This window comes from Macrobrachium nipponense, chromosome 16 (genome assembly GCF_015104395.2).
Source record: "Macrobrachium nipponense isolate FS-2020 chromosome 16, ASM1510439v2, whole genome shotgun sequence".
Lineage (NCBI taxonomy): Eukaryota > Metazoa > Arthropoda > Malacostraca > Decapoda > Palaemonidae > Macrobrachium > Macrobrachium nipponense.
In genome coordinates this window covers 29,608,111-29,624,537 of record NC_087209.1, presented here as the reverse complement: position 1 = coordinate 29,624,537, position 16,427 = coordinate 29,608,111, and the positions used below count along the sequence as shown (strand labels likewise).

The window sequence follows — 16,427 nt, the reverse complement described above, 5'->3', positions numbered from 1 at the left end:
GTAAAGAGTTAGTGAGGAAGTTGTTGGCAACTGTGCCTGAGTGTGTGTATGAGTTTATAAATCTGGAACGTAAGGAGAAAATGCAATGGACGAATGAAAGATTGACATGGAATAGATAGGTGTATGAAAGAAAGTAGAAGTGCTAGTGTTAGGACTGAAGTAGCTGAGTTATACCAGTTTAAGAGCTATAGGGAGGCAGTTTTAGAAGGGCCGAAGTAAATGGCAGAGTGAGTGGTTGATAGGAGTGTTAGAGCAAGTAATGAGAGTGTAGTTAGCCCTAAAAGAGATAGGAGTGCGAGTATTGGAAGAGTAGGGTCAGTTAGTTTTGAGCAAGAACAGCAGTGTTACAGATGTGGTAAGCTAGGACACCAGAAGAATGAATATTGGTGGGCGTTAGGAGTGTGTTTCGGGTGTGGGCAAACGGGGGCATTTAGTGAGCGAGTGTAAGAAAGATAGGAATATTAAATGTTATAGGTGTGGACAAGTAGGGCACATAGCTAGTGGATGTCGGGGTACCCATATGAACGAAGTTTGTGGCAACTGCGGGAAGAACAGGCATTATGGTAGGATATGTAAGGAGCCGCATGTGAGGTGTGTTGAATGTGGAATGGAAGGTCATGTGGTGAGTGTGTGTAGGCAAAAGAGGATGAGTCAGGCTTGGAATTTGGGAAACTAAGTGAAAAAGGGATTCAGTTAGGTGGGTCTTCTAGTGTGTGTGGATGAGTGAGTGGTTGAAAGTGAAACATGCATTGAGTGTCAGTGAGCAAATGGGTCTGGGAGATTGGCGGTTAGTGTTGGTTAAGTATGGAAGAAAGTGGAAGAAGGTAAGGAAAGGGAATGAAAGGGAGAAATGTGAACTGCATGATAGAGGGGTTAGTGTTAGGGTAAAAATGGTGGATACGGTGTGTAATATGGATGACTTTGATGGAATGAATGATGCGTATAGCGAATCAAGTGGTAAGGATGTGGTTGGCAGTATGAATGAGTCTCTTTAGGAGTTTGGCACGAGTGTAAATGAGGTGAGTGATTTGGTGGCAGCTACGAGGGATATTAGGACAAGAGTTAGAAGGGGTAGATGAGATGGTGAATGGGATATTGGAGGATAGTAGTGAGGGAGGTGGTAATGGGAGTCTGACGGGAAGTGGTCTGGGAAAAGTGGATGGTGGTGTAACTGAGCGTGTGTATGAGGGCCCTGTCATTTCAAGATGTCAGATACTAGCTCATCTAACATTTGTGTTTGTTCAGAGGGCTGGCTGTAAGACTAGACTGACAAAATTGACTTTTGACTCTTACACTGAATGTGTTCAATGTAGGGAACAGGAATGCATTAAAGACAATACTTGTCCAGAGTGTCAAGATTGGGAAGACTAAGAAATGGAAGACCTTAAAATCTCATCTTAAAAACTTGATGGGACAGGAAAAGGTAAGCAAGCCCTTAGGACTGAGAATAGGGCCAGTACAGATTCTAATCCTATTTCAGTAGTTAATAAATCTATTACTCCTCCTTCTCTCATCGTGAGTTGTCCTCCTCCTTTCCACCTTCTCCAAATCCAGGTTCCCATGATTCTGCCTAAACCATTGCTAGCCTTTAATCAAGGTTCGATTGCAAGTTCGGTTTTCTATCCAACACCCAGATTGAAATGGGTCTGTGGTTAACTCTGATAGAAAAAAGTGCAAGTGACAGCACAGTGATTAGTAAAAGTGCAGTTAATGTAGAGGAGGTGGCTGTCCACCCCTCCAGTGCTCCTAGTCAAAGGTGTCTGTCCCACTCCCCTGCGATTGGGAGGAGACATACCACAGGTCTTGGGGAGGCTTGTGGGGTGTGCACCCTCAGGACTCGGCTAAACACTGTTGGAAAGGCATTTCTGTGCATCAACTTTCGTCTTAACTCGGATTTGTCCAGTCCTACTAAGAAACGCTTGTATCTTTATCCTGTATCATTGCACCCTCTAAAGAGACATTGAGAACCTGAATTTTCCTCTCCTGTTGTGGCTAAGAGGTACTGAGAGGTCAGCCCACAACCTTCCTGTAGCTTTCAGGAGCAATATTTGTCTCCTCACCAAAGTTTAGGAGATCCTATTGAGCGCCCAGGTTTTTCCTACCAGCTGTCTAAGCGCCCGATTATAGACAGCATCAAGCGACTGACTTGTCACACCAGATTTTTCGTTTTGAGCATTCAGCACCTAACTCTGAGTGCCTGGCGCCACCTTCTGGATGCCTGCCTGCTACCTCTGATTGACCGGCGCCATCTGTCGAGTGCCCACTGACTTCTGTCAAGAGACCTGCTTTTATCTCTGGACTACCAGTACAAACCACTTTATTTAAAAGAGATAAATCTCTTGCAGGAGCAGACATCCACATTAGATGTTTCTCAAAAGTAAGATGTGAGTCAAAAGTCACACCTATAATAGTTTAAGCTTCTGACTCATTCAGCAAAGGCCTACCACCTGAAGGTGCATTGTACGTATAGGATTGTATGTTATTGTATAAAAGTATTTATTTTAGTTTTGGACTTACTGGACTGGTACAGGTTTCTCCCAGGGAGATAGGTAAGAATGTTTTAAGTTTCCCTTAAGAAACTTGAATTGCACTTGACTGAACAGATGTTTTTATAGCTGTTCATCTCTCAGTGTGGGAATCAGTTAATTAATGACAAGTAAAATTATTCCAACTAATTCATTTTCTTTAATGAAAGTTATTACTATTTGGATACTTACCAACTGTTAAAGTGCAACCCCCCTCCCCCAGCCTCCCCACATCTTAGTGGATTGTCAAGAAGAATCCTGACTACACATGCCAGGTGAACTAGAGTCCATCTTGATCAGTTAAATGGTGGTCTTTTCTTTTGAGTTCTGATCACACCTACAGCACAGTAAGATGTAAGCTCACTTGAACAGTAGGTAAGTATCCAAATAATAATTATCATAAAAATATTCATACTGCAGAAAGTTAGCACTGAAAAATTATCTGGGAAAATGCTTTTGTTTGAGAAAAATTACAAATTGAACATGGCTTGACTGAAGGATAAGTTCTTACACTACAGTGTACTTGCCCTGTGCAACTTGGCCCCAATTGTGTTTCAGCTATTATCTTAAGACAGTTATTATTTGCCATATTGTAATTTTAGCTGGTATTCCGAAAGTTTATTTTGTACTATGATAACACAATGATTTTTATAATGAGTACTATCGGTGTTTGATATCTGTTGTTGCAGATCACCTCAGTTACTTGCAGTCATCAATATTTAGCATTAGACATAACCACAGTAAATCCATTTTGTGTGATACTAAAGACTTCAGTTCGTACCTGATATTTGTGTTTTATTTTTCAGACTGAAAGAACAGCACCATATTCTTGTACAGACACTTGGCCCATATCGGAATGTAATTACCATTACACCACCAATGTGCTTCACACAGCTGAATGCTCGAGTTCTGTACAAAGCATTAGACTCTGTTCTTAGTGAACTCTCTGGGAACGAGCCAGTTACGTGAGTATTTTTAGTAATGTTTACTTGAGTATTTTTCTTAGTTTTATATCTTTACAAGGTATGTTTTTGTATATACTACTGCCATTCAGCACAAACTACTGTATATACTCACATATCATGCGACTTTTGAAGACCTAATTTTGGAGTTAATTTTAACCCTTAAACGCCCGAAGCGGGTAAAAAAAAAAATGTCTCCCGTGTGCCGGAGGTGTTTCAGATTGAGCGCGAAAGCGGAAAAAATATTTTTTTCAAAAAATCACAGCGCGCTTAGTTTTCAAGATTAAGAGTTCATTTTTGGCTCCTTTTTTTATCATTGCCTGAAGTTTAGTATGCAACCATCAGAAATGAAAAAAATTATCATTATCATATATAAATAATGCGATATATGATAGCGCAAAAACGAAATTTCATATATAATTGTATACAAATCGCGCTGTGCGCAAAACGGTTAAAGGTAACAAGTTACTTTTATTTTCGTTGTAATGTACACTAAATTGCAATCCTTTTGGTATACAACACATTGTAAAACGATAAAAGCAACACAGAGAAAATATTATCACAAAATAACGCATGAATTCGTAACGCGCAGACGTAAACAAATATTTTTTTCAAAAATTCACCATAAATCTAAATATTGTCCTAGAGACTTCCAATTTCTTTCAGAATGAAGACAAATGATTGAATATTACTATAATATAAGAATATTAGCTTACAAATGCAGTTTTCGACCATATCTGACGAGTTAAATTTGACCGAATGTCGAATTTTTTTTATATATTTCTTTTTATATGCAATTATTTCGGAAATAAGAAAAGCTACAACTTTCAAATATTTTTCGTTTTATTCTACATGAAATTGCACACATTTTCATATATAAAACTCTATGAAATGCCTAATATGAAACGGAGCAAATATTCCGAGAATGGGACGTACACATTTCGGAGATTTGTGGCGGAGAATCCGCGCGCGGAGGGAAGGAAAGTTTTTTTTTAAATTCACCATAAATTTAAATATTGTGCTAGAGACTTCGAATTTGTTTCAAGATGAGATAAATGACTGAATATTACTAGAAGTAAGAGTTTTAGCTTACAATTGCGTTTTTCGACCATTTCGGTAGAGTCAAAGTTGACCGAACGTGGTTTTTTTCTATTTATCGTGATTTATATGCAAATATTTCAAAAATGAGAAAAGCTACAACCTTCAATTATTTTTAGTTGTATTCTACATGAAATTGCGCACATTTTCATATATTAAACTTTATGTAACGGCTAATTTAAAATGGTGCAAACATTACCACAATCGCACGTATGATTTTTTCGGAAGAGTTACCGCGCGGACGTAAAGAAAATGTTATTTTTTTCATAAATTCACCATAAATCGAAATATTGTGCTAGAGACTTCCAATTTGTTGCAAAATGAAGGTAAATGCTTGAATATTACTAGAATATAAGCGTTTTAGCTTACATTTGCGTTTTTCGACCATTTCGGTAGAGTCAAAGTTGACCGAAGGTTGAAAATTTGTCACTTATCATTTTTTATATGAAAATATTTCAAAATTGATAAAAGCTACAACCATGGGTTGTTTTTAGTTGTATTGTGCATGAAATTGCGCACATTTTATATATAAAACTTTATGTAACGGCTAATTTAAAAATGGTGCAAACATTACCACAATCGCATGTATATTTTTTTCGGAAGAGTTACCGCGCGGACGTAAGGAAAAAGTTTTTTCATAAATTCACCATAAATCGAAATATTGTGCTAGAGACTTCCAATTAGTTGCAAAATTAAGGTAAATGTTTGAATTTAGCTTACAATTGCGTTTTTCGACCATTTCGGTAGAGTCAAAGTTGACCAAAGGTTGAAATTTTGGCACTTATCGTTATTTATATGAAAATATCTCAAAACTGATAAAAGCTACAATCATGAATATTTTTTTGTTGTGTTTTACATAAAAATGCGCACATTTTCATATATAGAACTTTATGTAACGGCTAATTTAAAATGGTAAAAAAACAAAAAAATTATGTCAAAGTGACGAAATAATTTCCGAGATGTGTCACAGATACTTTTAGTGCGGCAAGAAAGAAATTCGCGCTTGCGCGCCTGCGTAACGATTGTAAACAAAAACAACAACACCTTTATCCGTGAACTCCCAGCATCCCCCAAGGCGCGTGATTCAAGAGTTTTTCGGCTGGTAGGCCTAAAAGTATTTTTCCGCGAATTTTTAAAAAAACTTTTGTATGTCGACGTAAAAATACGTCCAGTCGGCACCCGAGAGACAAAAAAAATGTCGACGTAAAATACGTCCAGTCGGCGTTTAAGGGTTAAGGGGGCTGGGGGTCGCATCATACCCAAGATATAAAATTAAGGTATGTAATAATCACAGAGTATTGTATGATAAAATATAAACATAATGAATATACAACTTTTCTATGGATCTTTTAAAAAAATTTGCTGTACTTCAATGCATCCAATATTATATGTATGTATTTTTCATATTACTACAGTGGTACCTTGACATACAAAAGGCTCAACTTTAGAAAAACTCGAGATACGAAGCAAATACGAAGATTTTTTTGCTCTACATATGAAAATTGTTCAAGATACGAAAGGTTGTTGCTGTAAAGTCCCAAGATTCGCCTGGACCACTGATAATAATTTTAAAACTCGCGCGCCGCCAACTTAGTAGACTCGCCACCATCCTCCCACTCTCCCATTAGTTCCTGATGCTAGTCACTGCCATAAGATACTGCTCTCCTATTGGTCAGCATCTCTCCCATGATCCTATGATGCATCTAAGTAGCGGCGTGCTTTTTCGGCCACTTGCTAGCATCATTGGTATCGTAAGCACGCGGAATTCGTTCGTTCTGTACGATTTCATTTATTAATGTAAATTCGTTAGTGATTTCGTTGTAGTACTAATTTATCATGTTGTGTGAGAACTTTACTTCATACGTATATGTACTACATAACATAACCCTCTTATGCCGAAGGGGTATAATAAAAATCATCTCCCGTATGCCGAGGGGTCTCGGAGTGAGCGCCAAAGCGGAAAAAATATTTTTTTTCAAAAAATCTCAGCGCGCTTATTTTTCAAGATTAAGAGTTCATTTTTGGCTCTTTTTATCATTGCCTGAAGTTTAGTATGCAACCATCAGAAATGAAAAAAATATCATTATCATATATAAATATGTAATGCGATATATGATAGCGCGAAAACAAAATTTCATATATAATTGTATTCAAATCGCACTGTGAGCGAAACGCTTAAAGCTAACGAGTTATTTTTTTTTCGTTGTATTGTACACTAAATTGTGATCATTTTGGTATATAACACATTGTAAAACGATCAAAGCAACACAGAGAAAATATTATCACAAAATGATGAATGAATTCGTAACGAGCGGACGTAAAAAAATGTTTTTTTCAAAAATTCACCATAAATCTAAATATTGCTCTAGAGACTTCCAATTTGTTTCAAAATGAAGATAAACGATTGAATATTACTATACTGTAAGAGTTTTAGCTTACAATTGCAGTTTTCAACCATTTCAGACAAGTTGAAGTTGACCGAATATCAAATTTTTTAATTTTTTTATAGGCAAATATTTCAAAAATGAGAAAACCTACAACCTTCAATTATTTTTTGTTGTATTCAACATGAAATTGCGCACATTTTCATATATAAAACTCTGTGAAACGACTAATGTGAAACGGAGCAAATATTACGAGAATGCGACGTACGCATTTCGGAGATTTGCGGCGGAGAATCCGCGCGCGGAGGGAAGGAAAGTTTTTTTTTAAAAATTCACCATAATTCTAAATATTGTGCTAGAGACTTCGAATTTATTTCAAAATTAATATAAATGACTGAATATTACTAGACTGTAAGAGTTTTATCTAACAATTGTGTTTTTTTACTATTTCGGTAGAGTCAGAGTTGACCAAACATGGTTTTTTTTTCTATTTATCGTGATATATATGTAAATGTTTCAAAAATGAGAAAAGCTACAACCTTCAATCATTTTTAGTTGTATTCTACATGAAATTGCTCACATTTTCACATATAAAACTTTATGTAACGGCTAATTTAAAATGGTGCAAACATTACGACAATCGCACAAAAAAATTTCTGATTTTTTCGGAAGAGTTACCGCGCGGATGTAATGAAAATGTTTTTTTTCTTTTTTCATAAATTCACCATAAATTGAAATATTGTGCTATAGACTTCCAATTTGTTGCAAAATGAAGGTAAATGATTGAATATTACTAGGATATAAAAGTTTTAGCTTACAATTGTGTTTTTCGACCATTTCAGTAGAGTCAAAGTTGACCGAAGGTTGAAATTTTGGCACTTATCATTATTTATATGAAAATATTTCAAAACTGATAAAAGCTACAACCATGGGTTGTTTATAGTTGTATTGTGCATGAAATTGCGCACATTTCCATATATAAAACTTTATGTAACGGCTAATTTAAAATGGTGCAAACATTACGACAATCGCAAAGTTGACTGAAGGTTGAAATTTTGGCACTTATTGTTATTTATATGAAAATATTTCAAAACTGCTAAAAGCTACAATCATGAGTATTTTTTAGTTGTATTTTACATGAAATTGCGCACATTTTCATATATAATACTCCATGTAACTACTAATTTAAAATGATGCAAAAATTATGTCAAAGTGACAAAATAATTTCTGAGATGTGTCACTGATACTTTTTAGTGCAATAAGAAAGAAATTCGCGCCTGCGTAATGATTGTAAACAAAACAACACCTTGATCCGTGAGCTCCCAGCATCCCCCCAAGCCGCGTGATTCAAAAGTTTTCGGCTGGTAGGCCTATAAGTATTTTTCCGCGAATTTAAAAAAAAAAAAAAAAAATTTATCGACGTTTAATACGTCCAATCGGCACCCGACAGACAATTTATGTCGATGTTTAATACGTCCAATTGGCGTTAGAGGGTTAATTACGCACAGTATATACGTAGTCATGGGTCCCAAGAAAGTTGAAGTAGGAAAGAAGAGGATGCTTTCTTTGGAGACAAAAATGGAGATAATAAAATAGTATGAAGCTGGCATGCGATTGAGTGTGATCGCCAAGGAATACGGCCGAATTAGGCACCATCCTTAAACAGAAGGATGCCATCAAAGCAGCTACACCTTCCAAGGGCATGACTTTTTTGTCTAGCAAGAGGAGCCACGTGCATGACGAGATGGAACGGCTGCTTCTTGTCTGGATAAAAGACAAAGAAATCACTGGCGATACGATAACCGAGACGCTAATCTGCCACAAGGCCAGCACTATTTTCGGCGATTTGATTGTTCAGGCTGAAGACGACGGAGGAGAAGGGACATCGACGCCAACCCCAGAGTTCAAGGCTTCTCATGGGTGGTTTGAAAAATTCCGTAAACAGACTGGCATCCATTCGGTGGTGCGGCATGGGGAGGCGGCCAGCTCGGACACAAAAGTGGCCGAAGCCTTTATTAAGACGTCCGACGAGATGACAATCAAGGAAGGCTACAGTTCTCAGCAAGTCTTCAGTTGTGATGAGACTGGCATTTTTTGGAAAAAAATGCCTCGTCGAATGTACATCACGCAGGCATAAGCCTATGAAAGACAGGCTTACGCTCGCACTTTGTTCGAACCCCAGTGGGGATTGCAAGGTGAAGCCCCTACTAGTCTATCATTCAGAGACTCCTGGAACCTTCAAGGCCCACAAAGTGCTAAAGGAGAAGCTTCCGGTGATGTGGAGGGCTAATGCGAAAGCTTGAACAAGACTTGTTCACGGAGTGGGTAAATCTGTGTTTCAGCCCGACAGTGAAGAAATTCTTGGGAGAGAAGCGCCTCCCTCTGAAATGTCTGCTGTTGTTGGACAGGGGCCCTGCTCACCCTCCTGGCCTCGAGGAAGATATCCTAGCGGAGTATTCGTTTATCAAGGTTCTTTATCTTTCGCCCAACACCACCCCTCTCCTCCAGCCCATGGACCAGAAAGTGATATCGAACTTCAAGAAGCTGTTTACGAAACATCTTTTCAAGAGATGTTTCGACATTACCGATACCACAAACCGCACCTTGCATGAATTTTGGAAGGAGCATTTCGGTGTTGTCATGTGCATCCGACTCATCGATCAAGCTTAGCAGGAGGTTTCGAGGCGAACCTTGAATTCTTCGTGGAGGAAACTCTGGCCTGATGCCGTATCTGCCCGAGACTTTGAGGGATTCGACCTGGGCGAAGCTGGTGCTGCAGATTCAGGAACAGTTGACGATCCTGAAACTGTTTCGCAACCAGATCTTGACGAGATCGTTGCACTTGGCAAGTCCATGGGGTTGGTCGTCGACGAGGACGACATCAGTGACCTTCTCGAGGAGCACCAAGAGGAGCTTACGACGGATGACCTGAAGGAGTTGAAGGCCATGCAACATAACGTCATTCAAGAAGAGTTCTCTAGCAGCAGTGAGGAGGAGGAGGACAACCCTATGACAACGGCAGAAATTAAGGATGCTCTAGCTGCTTTTCATAAGGTGCAATCATTTGTAGAAAAGAGACACCCCGAAAAGGCTTACACAGGTCGTATGCATGTGCAGTTCGATGGCATTTGCCTGAGTCGTTTTAGGAACATTTTGAAAAGCAGCCGGAAGCAATTTTCCTTGGATAGTTATTTTTTAAAGAGGCCTTTAGTAGGAGTAAGCAAAAAGGAAGATTCTATTGATACTACGAAAAAACAGAAAGTTGAAAGTGGTGAATTGAAATTTTGTAAAAAAAAAAAAAAAAAATAAATAAATAAATAAAATAAAATAAAAATAAAAAAATAGTGTAAAAAAAATTAAAAAAAATAGTATTAAAAAAATGTAATACGTAATCGAAAAAAGACAAAAAAAAAATTTTAATTTAAGTTTTTTGTAAAGTTAAGTGTTACAGTTTTGTTAATGTGTTTCGTAAAGTTAAGTGTACGTACTATAAGAAGTTTTCTACCGTTTGTCCTCCTCTGTCACCACTTTTGGAGAAATACTACAACAATTTGGACCATTCAATACCTAACTAATACGTACTAGTACTAATATGTACGTACCTGTAAATAAAGTGTTATTTACAGGTACGTACATATTAGTACTAGTACGTATTAGTTAGGTATTGAATGGTCCAAATTGTTGTAGTATTTCATTGTTTATTGGTCAATTTAGCTTTATTATAAAATTACTGGCATGTTTTTGTAGGGCTTGGAACGGATTAGCCATTTTACATGTAAAATGCGGTTCAAGATACGAAAAGCTCATGATACGAAAGCTACCTCGGAATGGATTAATTTTGTATCTCGAGGTACCACTGTATTTGTTTGTATTATAAAATAATACAAACATAGCAATCAATGTTTTGGTTTGGAAATCAGCTGAGGGCAATTGCGAGGTGAGTTTGTTTTGCTGTATTGAACTCAAATCAGAGTGACTTTCTTCTAGTTAGTGCAAGTGAATCTCAAGATATTCTTTTTTAAATGGGATAAGGTTATTTTACGTTATATGAAGTGTTTTCAAATCAAAATATCTCTTAAATACGTATCTTTTGTGAGCAAAATTGTTAATTTTGTCATTAGTAGATGGTGCTGAGGGCATGTTTACTTTGTAAACAAAAATCTACAGATTTTGTTTGATATTTTTCACTTGATCTCATCAGAATACTATGAGCTGTACATATTTATCTTTTATTGGAGTGAAAACAGTGAAATGTTTTCTTTCATGCCCAATAGTTTTGAGAAAACACGTTTGTTTTTGGTTGAGTTTGATGTTACCATACCGATGTTAGCAAGTTTCATCCATGTTGCCGATGCACAGTCAATGATAGTCGTTAGCAGATCATCATTCTTTTCTTAGCTTCAGCTAAAACTTACAGGTTAAATTTAGCAGTATATGCCCTTGCCAATCTTTTCTCCACAGCGAGTAAGGATATAGTAATGTAAGAATATATCAGTCCTATTCTCCTTAATGTCATTTGTAACATAACTACGGTAATGTTTCACTGTCGTTCGATGGTAGAAATGCAAGCAAATAGGCTGTTGTTATCGATTAGGTTGTTCATAGCAAATCAGCTGTTTCTGGCTGTATGCATTTACACAACAAGTATAACATTACTAACAATACTTTTGGCATTTCTTTTACAGTAGGGCCTCGATAATTGCGGGGGATAGGGCCCAGAACCCCCTGTGATAAGTAAATACCCGTGTTATCTTGGTACCCCCCTCAAAAATTGCTAAAACCTGCCTACTTAATAGTTAACCCACCCAAGAACACTATTCCAATGTTTATAACTGCCTACTTTAGTTCAAACACCAAATATGTCTTCAACTATTACCTTAAAATAAATTAAAGATAGTTTCAAAGTTATTTTACAACATTAGCCTTAAAAGTATATGTAGTATATGTGCTACTGTACATATGTAGCCTACTAGCCTATGGAATACAGCTAGAAGCCTACATGTTCATGCTCATGTGGGCCTCTTTTCTTCACAACACATGTTAATATATTACACGTAATAACCTTCATCTGACATTTAGGCTTCTTTTCCATAAGAGTTAAAGAATCGGGGCTTTTGGATGCCACATAATTAACTCGTTTATATGGATACAATTTAAAGAACGTGGTGAACACGACTTCAATAACAACATAAACAAAATGTGGTTAGGCCAGTGTTGCCAAATGGGAATGGCAATTTCTTGCTAGATTTTGCTCCATAAAGTGCTAAAAAATTCACATCATACACAACAATGCCACCCAGCCATTTTCAACCGATTGCTCTCTTTTTCGATTCAAACATGTTTCTAACATACACAGAGTACTTGTACATTACGTTACATGATTCCTAATAATTTCAAAACCTATTCTGTTCAATTCCTGAAAATGGTTTTGCAAGATTTTGTTCTTTTTCTTACATGATATATCAAACATAGTAGAATAAAAGAAATATTAAACTTACCATTACAAAGTTTTGATGTCAAAATACGTATGCTAGATGTATTTGAAAACAAATGCAAGTTTTCCTGCCAGATGCTGGATTGAAAATTTTCTTGCTAATTACCTCAAGAAAATGAAAGCTAGCATTAAAAATGCAAAATTGGTAACACTGGACTCAACAGATCCGTGTTAGTAGTACAAATGATAGTTATTGTATCATTAAAAATATCAAAATAAACGAAGTCGTAAAGCCGATTCTATTCATATTTTTCTTAACAAGTAGGCTAAAAGGAAAACTTTATTTTGTTTGTTTCATCGTGCCACAAACCCCTGACAATGCAGAGTACATGTGATCATTCTAAACTATGATTTACTACCAGAATAACAATGATATTGTGTATTGAAAATGAATGTTACATATATTCCCAAACATTATTACTACCATGACTAGTACTATTATAATTTAGAAAGATAATGTTGCAGTGAATGCTACCATAATTTGATTTTCATGTGCGTACTCACACTTTGTTAGCTGGCTGGCTTCGCATAGATAAAAGTTGATTTCACTGATATGAAATTATTCCATGAATAGCCTTTTTATTACGAAGTTATGATGATAATATAGAAGGTAAACTATGGTTTTACGTATTTCGTTTACGCTTCGTCGCAGAGAGAGAGAGAGAGAGAGAGAGAGAGAGAGAGAGAGAGAGAGAGAGAGCATTTTGTTTACACTTTGTCGCCGAGAGAGAGAGTATTTTGTTTATGCTTCGTCGCCAAGAGAGAGTTTTTCGTTTATGCTTCGTCGCCGAGAGAGAGAGAGATATTCTTTCTTCATATCTCCATTATATGAAGAATGAGTAAAAAAGTATTTTATTTTAACCTTTGGAAGCCACCATTGAATATCGGCAGTGACAACTTAAACACAACTCGATAAACACTCGATAGTTATGGCAGATGACTTCAGCAATCAGCTGTTTCTCTCTCTCTCTCTCTCTCTCTTCTCTCTCTCTCTCTATCTCTCCCTCTCCTCTCTCTCTCTCTCTGTATATTATATATATATATATATAAAATATATATATAGAGAGAGAGAGAGAGATGAGGAGAGGACGAGAGAGAGAGAGAGAGAGAAGAGAGAGAGAGAGAAGAGAGGAGAGAGAGGAGATGTGCTGATTTGGTTGTAACATTGACAGATATCCATTAGCAAAAGTTGAATAATAGTTGTTTATTGAGAATAATGATCATTTTGGTAAAACTGTTGTATTACTGTGTCTAATCATATTGCATGTATTATTACCATATTATAGTACGTATTATGATATGAACATAGCGATCTACCATTTGCATTCTGGTTTTGTTTACATTCTTAGAATAATCAACTGATGTCGTTTTACCAATATCATCACTGTTTTTAGCTGCCGAATGGAACTTAATTCAGAGATATGCCTATAATAAATAACGTGAGAATGGTTTTATTACCTTTATTGTCAGTTAATATCATAATGTGAATCTGTTCATGTATGTTGGTGGTTATTACACTGCAACTAGGTTTAGCCTACCAATGAACATCATACATATACCTTGAATAGGCTATTTATTATGAAGATATGCCAATAATATGTATATAAGGTGAGAATAGTTTTATTACATTTGTTGTCAGTTAATATCATAATGTGAGTTGTTTCATGTATGTTGGTGATTATCAGACCGCGGCTGAGGCGTAGCCTACCTACCGATAAACATTGCATATGCAACACGTTTGTCCCGCGATGCTGCGATTCATACCAGCGATATAGCATGAGAAGCGGTCCAAGAAAAACCCATGAATGACTGATTCCATGATTACTGATCCACTGTACTTTTTTAAACTTAACTAAAAGATGGGATAGATAGAGAGATGGAAGAAAAGGGGTTAGCCTAACTAAAAAATGGAAAAGATAAAGAGGAAAAGAGGTTAGGCTGTTGTTATTTGGTCTCGTAAATTTAACTCGCATGATATGTGAGATACATGATAAAATAATTTTTTAAGGGTGAAAATCTGGGGCTGCATGATATGCAAGATCGCGTGTTGCACGAGTATACATATACGGTATCTATTTTGGTTTCCCTTATACAAAAGTTAACTCCATTTTGTAATGTTAAATTTGGTTTCTGGGAATTTATATGTGTATTACTTTATTTTATAGGAATTATGATATTTTTACTACAGTAATACCCCGAACTTAAGCGAGATTAGGTTCCAGACCCCCTTGCGCAAGGGGAAGTTACGCACAATTTTGGCATGGTCTCTAAAAATGCTAATAAATGCTTGCTTCTAGAGTTTGAACACTAAATTTGACCCTACTCATGCTCCCTAAGTATTAAGCTAGCTTTTAAATGAAATTAAAGTTACTGTAATTTGATTTAAAAGTTCGTTTAATACAGTACCCTTAAAAAAGAAATAAATGGTTGGCATAAAAATAGTTACAGTAACTACTACATACAACATTTCCCCTAATTCATGGGATGCCATTTTCTTTTTCCCTCAGTCATAAAATCAAGAATAAAGAAAACATGTATGTACATAAGTAATGTTTGCAGAGTGAAATAGCATACACAAAATTTCCATACCTATTTTACACTTAAAAGCACAAAAACTTATACTAATTGTAGAAATCAAATGTTTCTGAAGGGATATCATCTTTGGAAAGTGCAATAATTTCGTGAATGGGTATCGCAACTTGTAAAAGTATATTCACTTACTGTAGATGCTGTAATTATACGTTTGCATCATATTTAAGCATGTACAAAAATAAGAATAATACATTTTAATATATTTTACAAATAAAAGCTTTAAAACTTATAAATTTGATTAATAAATTAAACATAAACACTTTTGCAGGGTTTTGCAGTGTTCTGAAGGGTCACAAATGTCTGCGCTATTGTGAAAAACTTGTGTATGATAATTAGTTAGGTTCAGATGAAAAGTTCTTGTTAGTATTATGAATTCACGTGAATCGAATCGCGTAAGTTTGGGGTATTACTGTATCAATGTTATGTTATTTGCGTATAGTATAAGTAAGTGTATGCAGAATTGTGGCAAATGGCCATGGAATTTGGACATATACCCCAGGTATTTAATATGAAATTATTTGATGATAATTTTAATAAGTTTTGAGTGCTCTAAAATGAAAGTTGATTATACGTATTAGCTTTTTTAAAATCATCTAATAAACTATATTAATTTTCAGTGGAAAAGGATTCCTACAGTCTAAAACACTTCTCTCTGTTGAGGACTTACACACTTTGGATGATGAAGATTTCAACGGCCCAAATGCCAAAAAACCCAGGACAAGCTATGAAGATGTGGATTAAGTTGAACTGATTTTTATCTTTGAAATATTCTTCTATATACACCATATTTTTATCAACATATTAGATATAAAAATTTATGAAATAGATCATGATGAATGCTAGACATCATAACTTGAATAAAATGCTTTATTGAAAGCACATAATTGCTGTGTGATAACCTATGTGTTTTAGATCTACATATAATTATAAGTAGTTAGTCATTCATTTGTCAAATCTATTTTTGCGAAGTTATTGATATTTCTTGTATCCAAGTAAAAAATCTAGAAATTCTAGATTAGCATATCACCTAATACAGTATGATACTTTTTTATGAGGAATTATGAGATAATGCACACAAGTAATTTTTGAAAAATTTGTGTTTAGTAAATAAAGGCAGTATATACATACTATATTGTTTAGAGGAAAATGGAAACCGCAGGCATTCATGAGACTCATTGCTGCTTGAGTTGAGAATAAGGGTTTTTGATTAATTAGCTAGCAGAAGTAGGCAATGTGAGTTCCAGGATGGATTATAGAGAGCCAGGTTTTGTGGAATCAAGATATACAAAGAGCAGTTGAAGGGAAGAAGACATGTAAGGAAGTGGACAGATATAAATACAAGAAAAAGAAGAGGGAGTCTTAAGAGGCAGAT

General features: G+C 36.0%; 1 protein-coding gene across 1 annotated transcript in view; it reads left to right on the top strand.

Annotated features, from left to right (window-relative positions):
• The window catches only part of LOC135195295 (ethanolamine-phosphate phospho-lyase-like), an 86,279-nt gene extending 70,340 nt beyond the window's left edge, over nt 1–15,939 (top strand). Inside the window, exons 5-6 of the mRNA XM_064221554.1 lie at nt 3,332–3,490; nt 15,673–15,939. Of these exons, the coding sequence (XP_064077624.1) occupies nt 3,332–3,490; nt 15,673–15,796 (283 nt within the window). The 3' untranslated portion in view covers nt 15,797–15,939. The remainder of the gene's footprint in view (nt 1–3,331; nt 3,491–15,672) is intronic.
• The last annotated feature ends 488 nt before the right edge of the window (nt 15,940–16,427 follow it).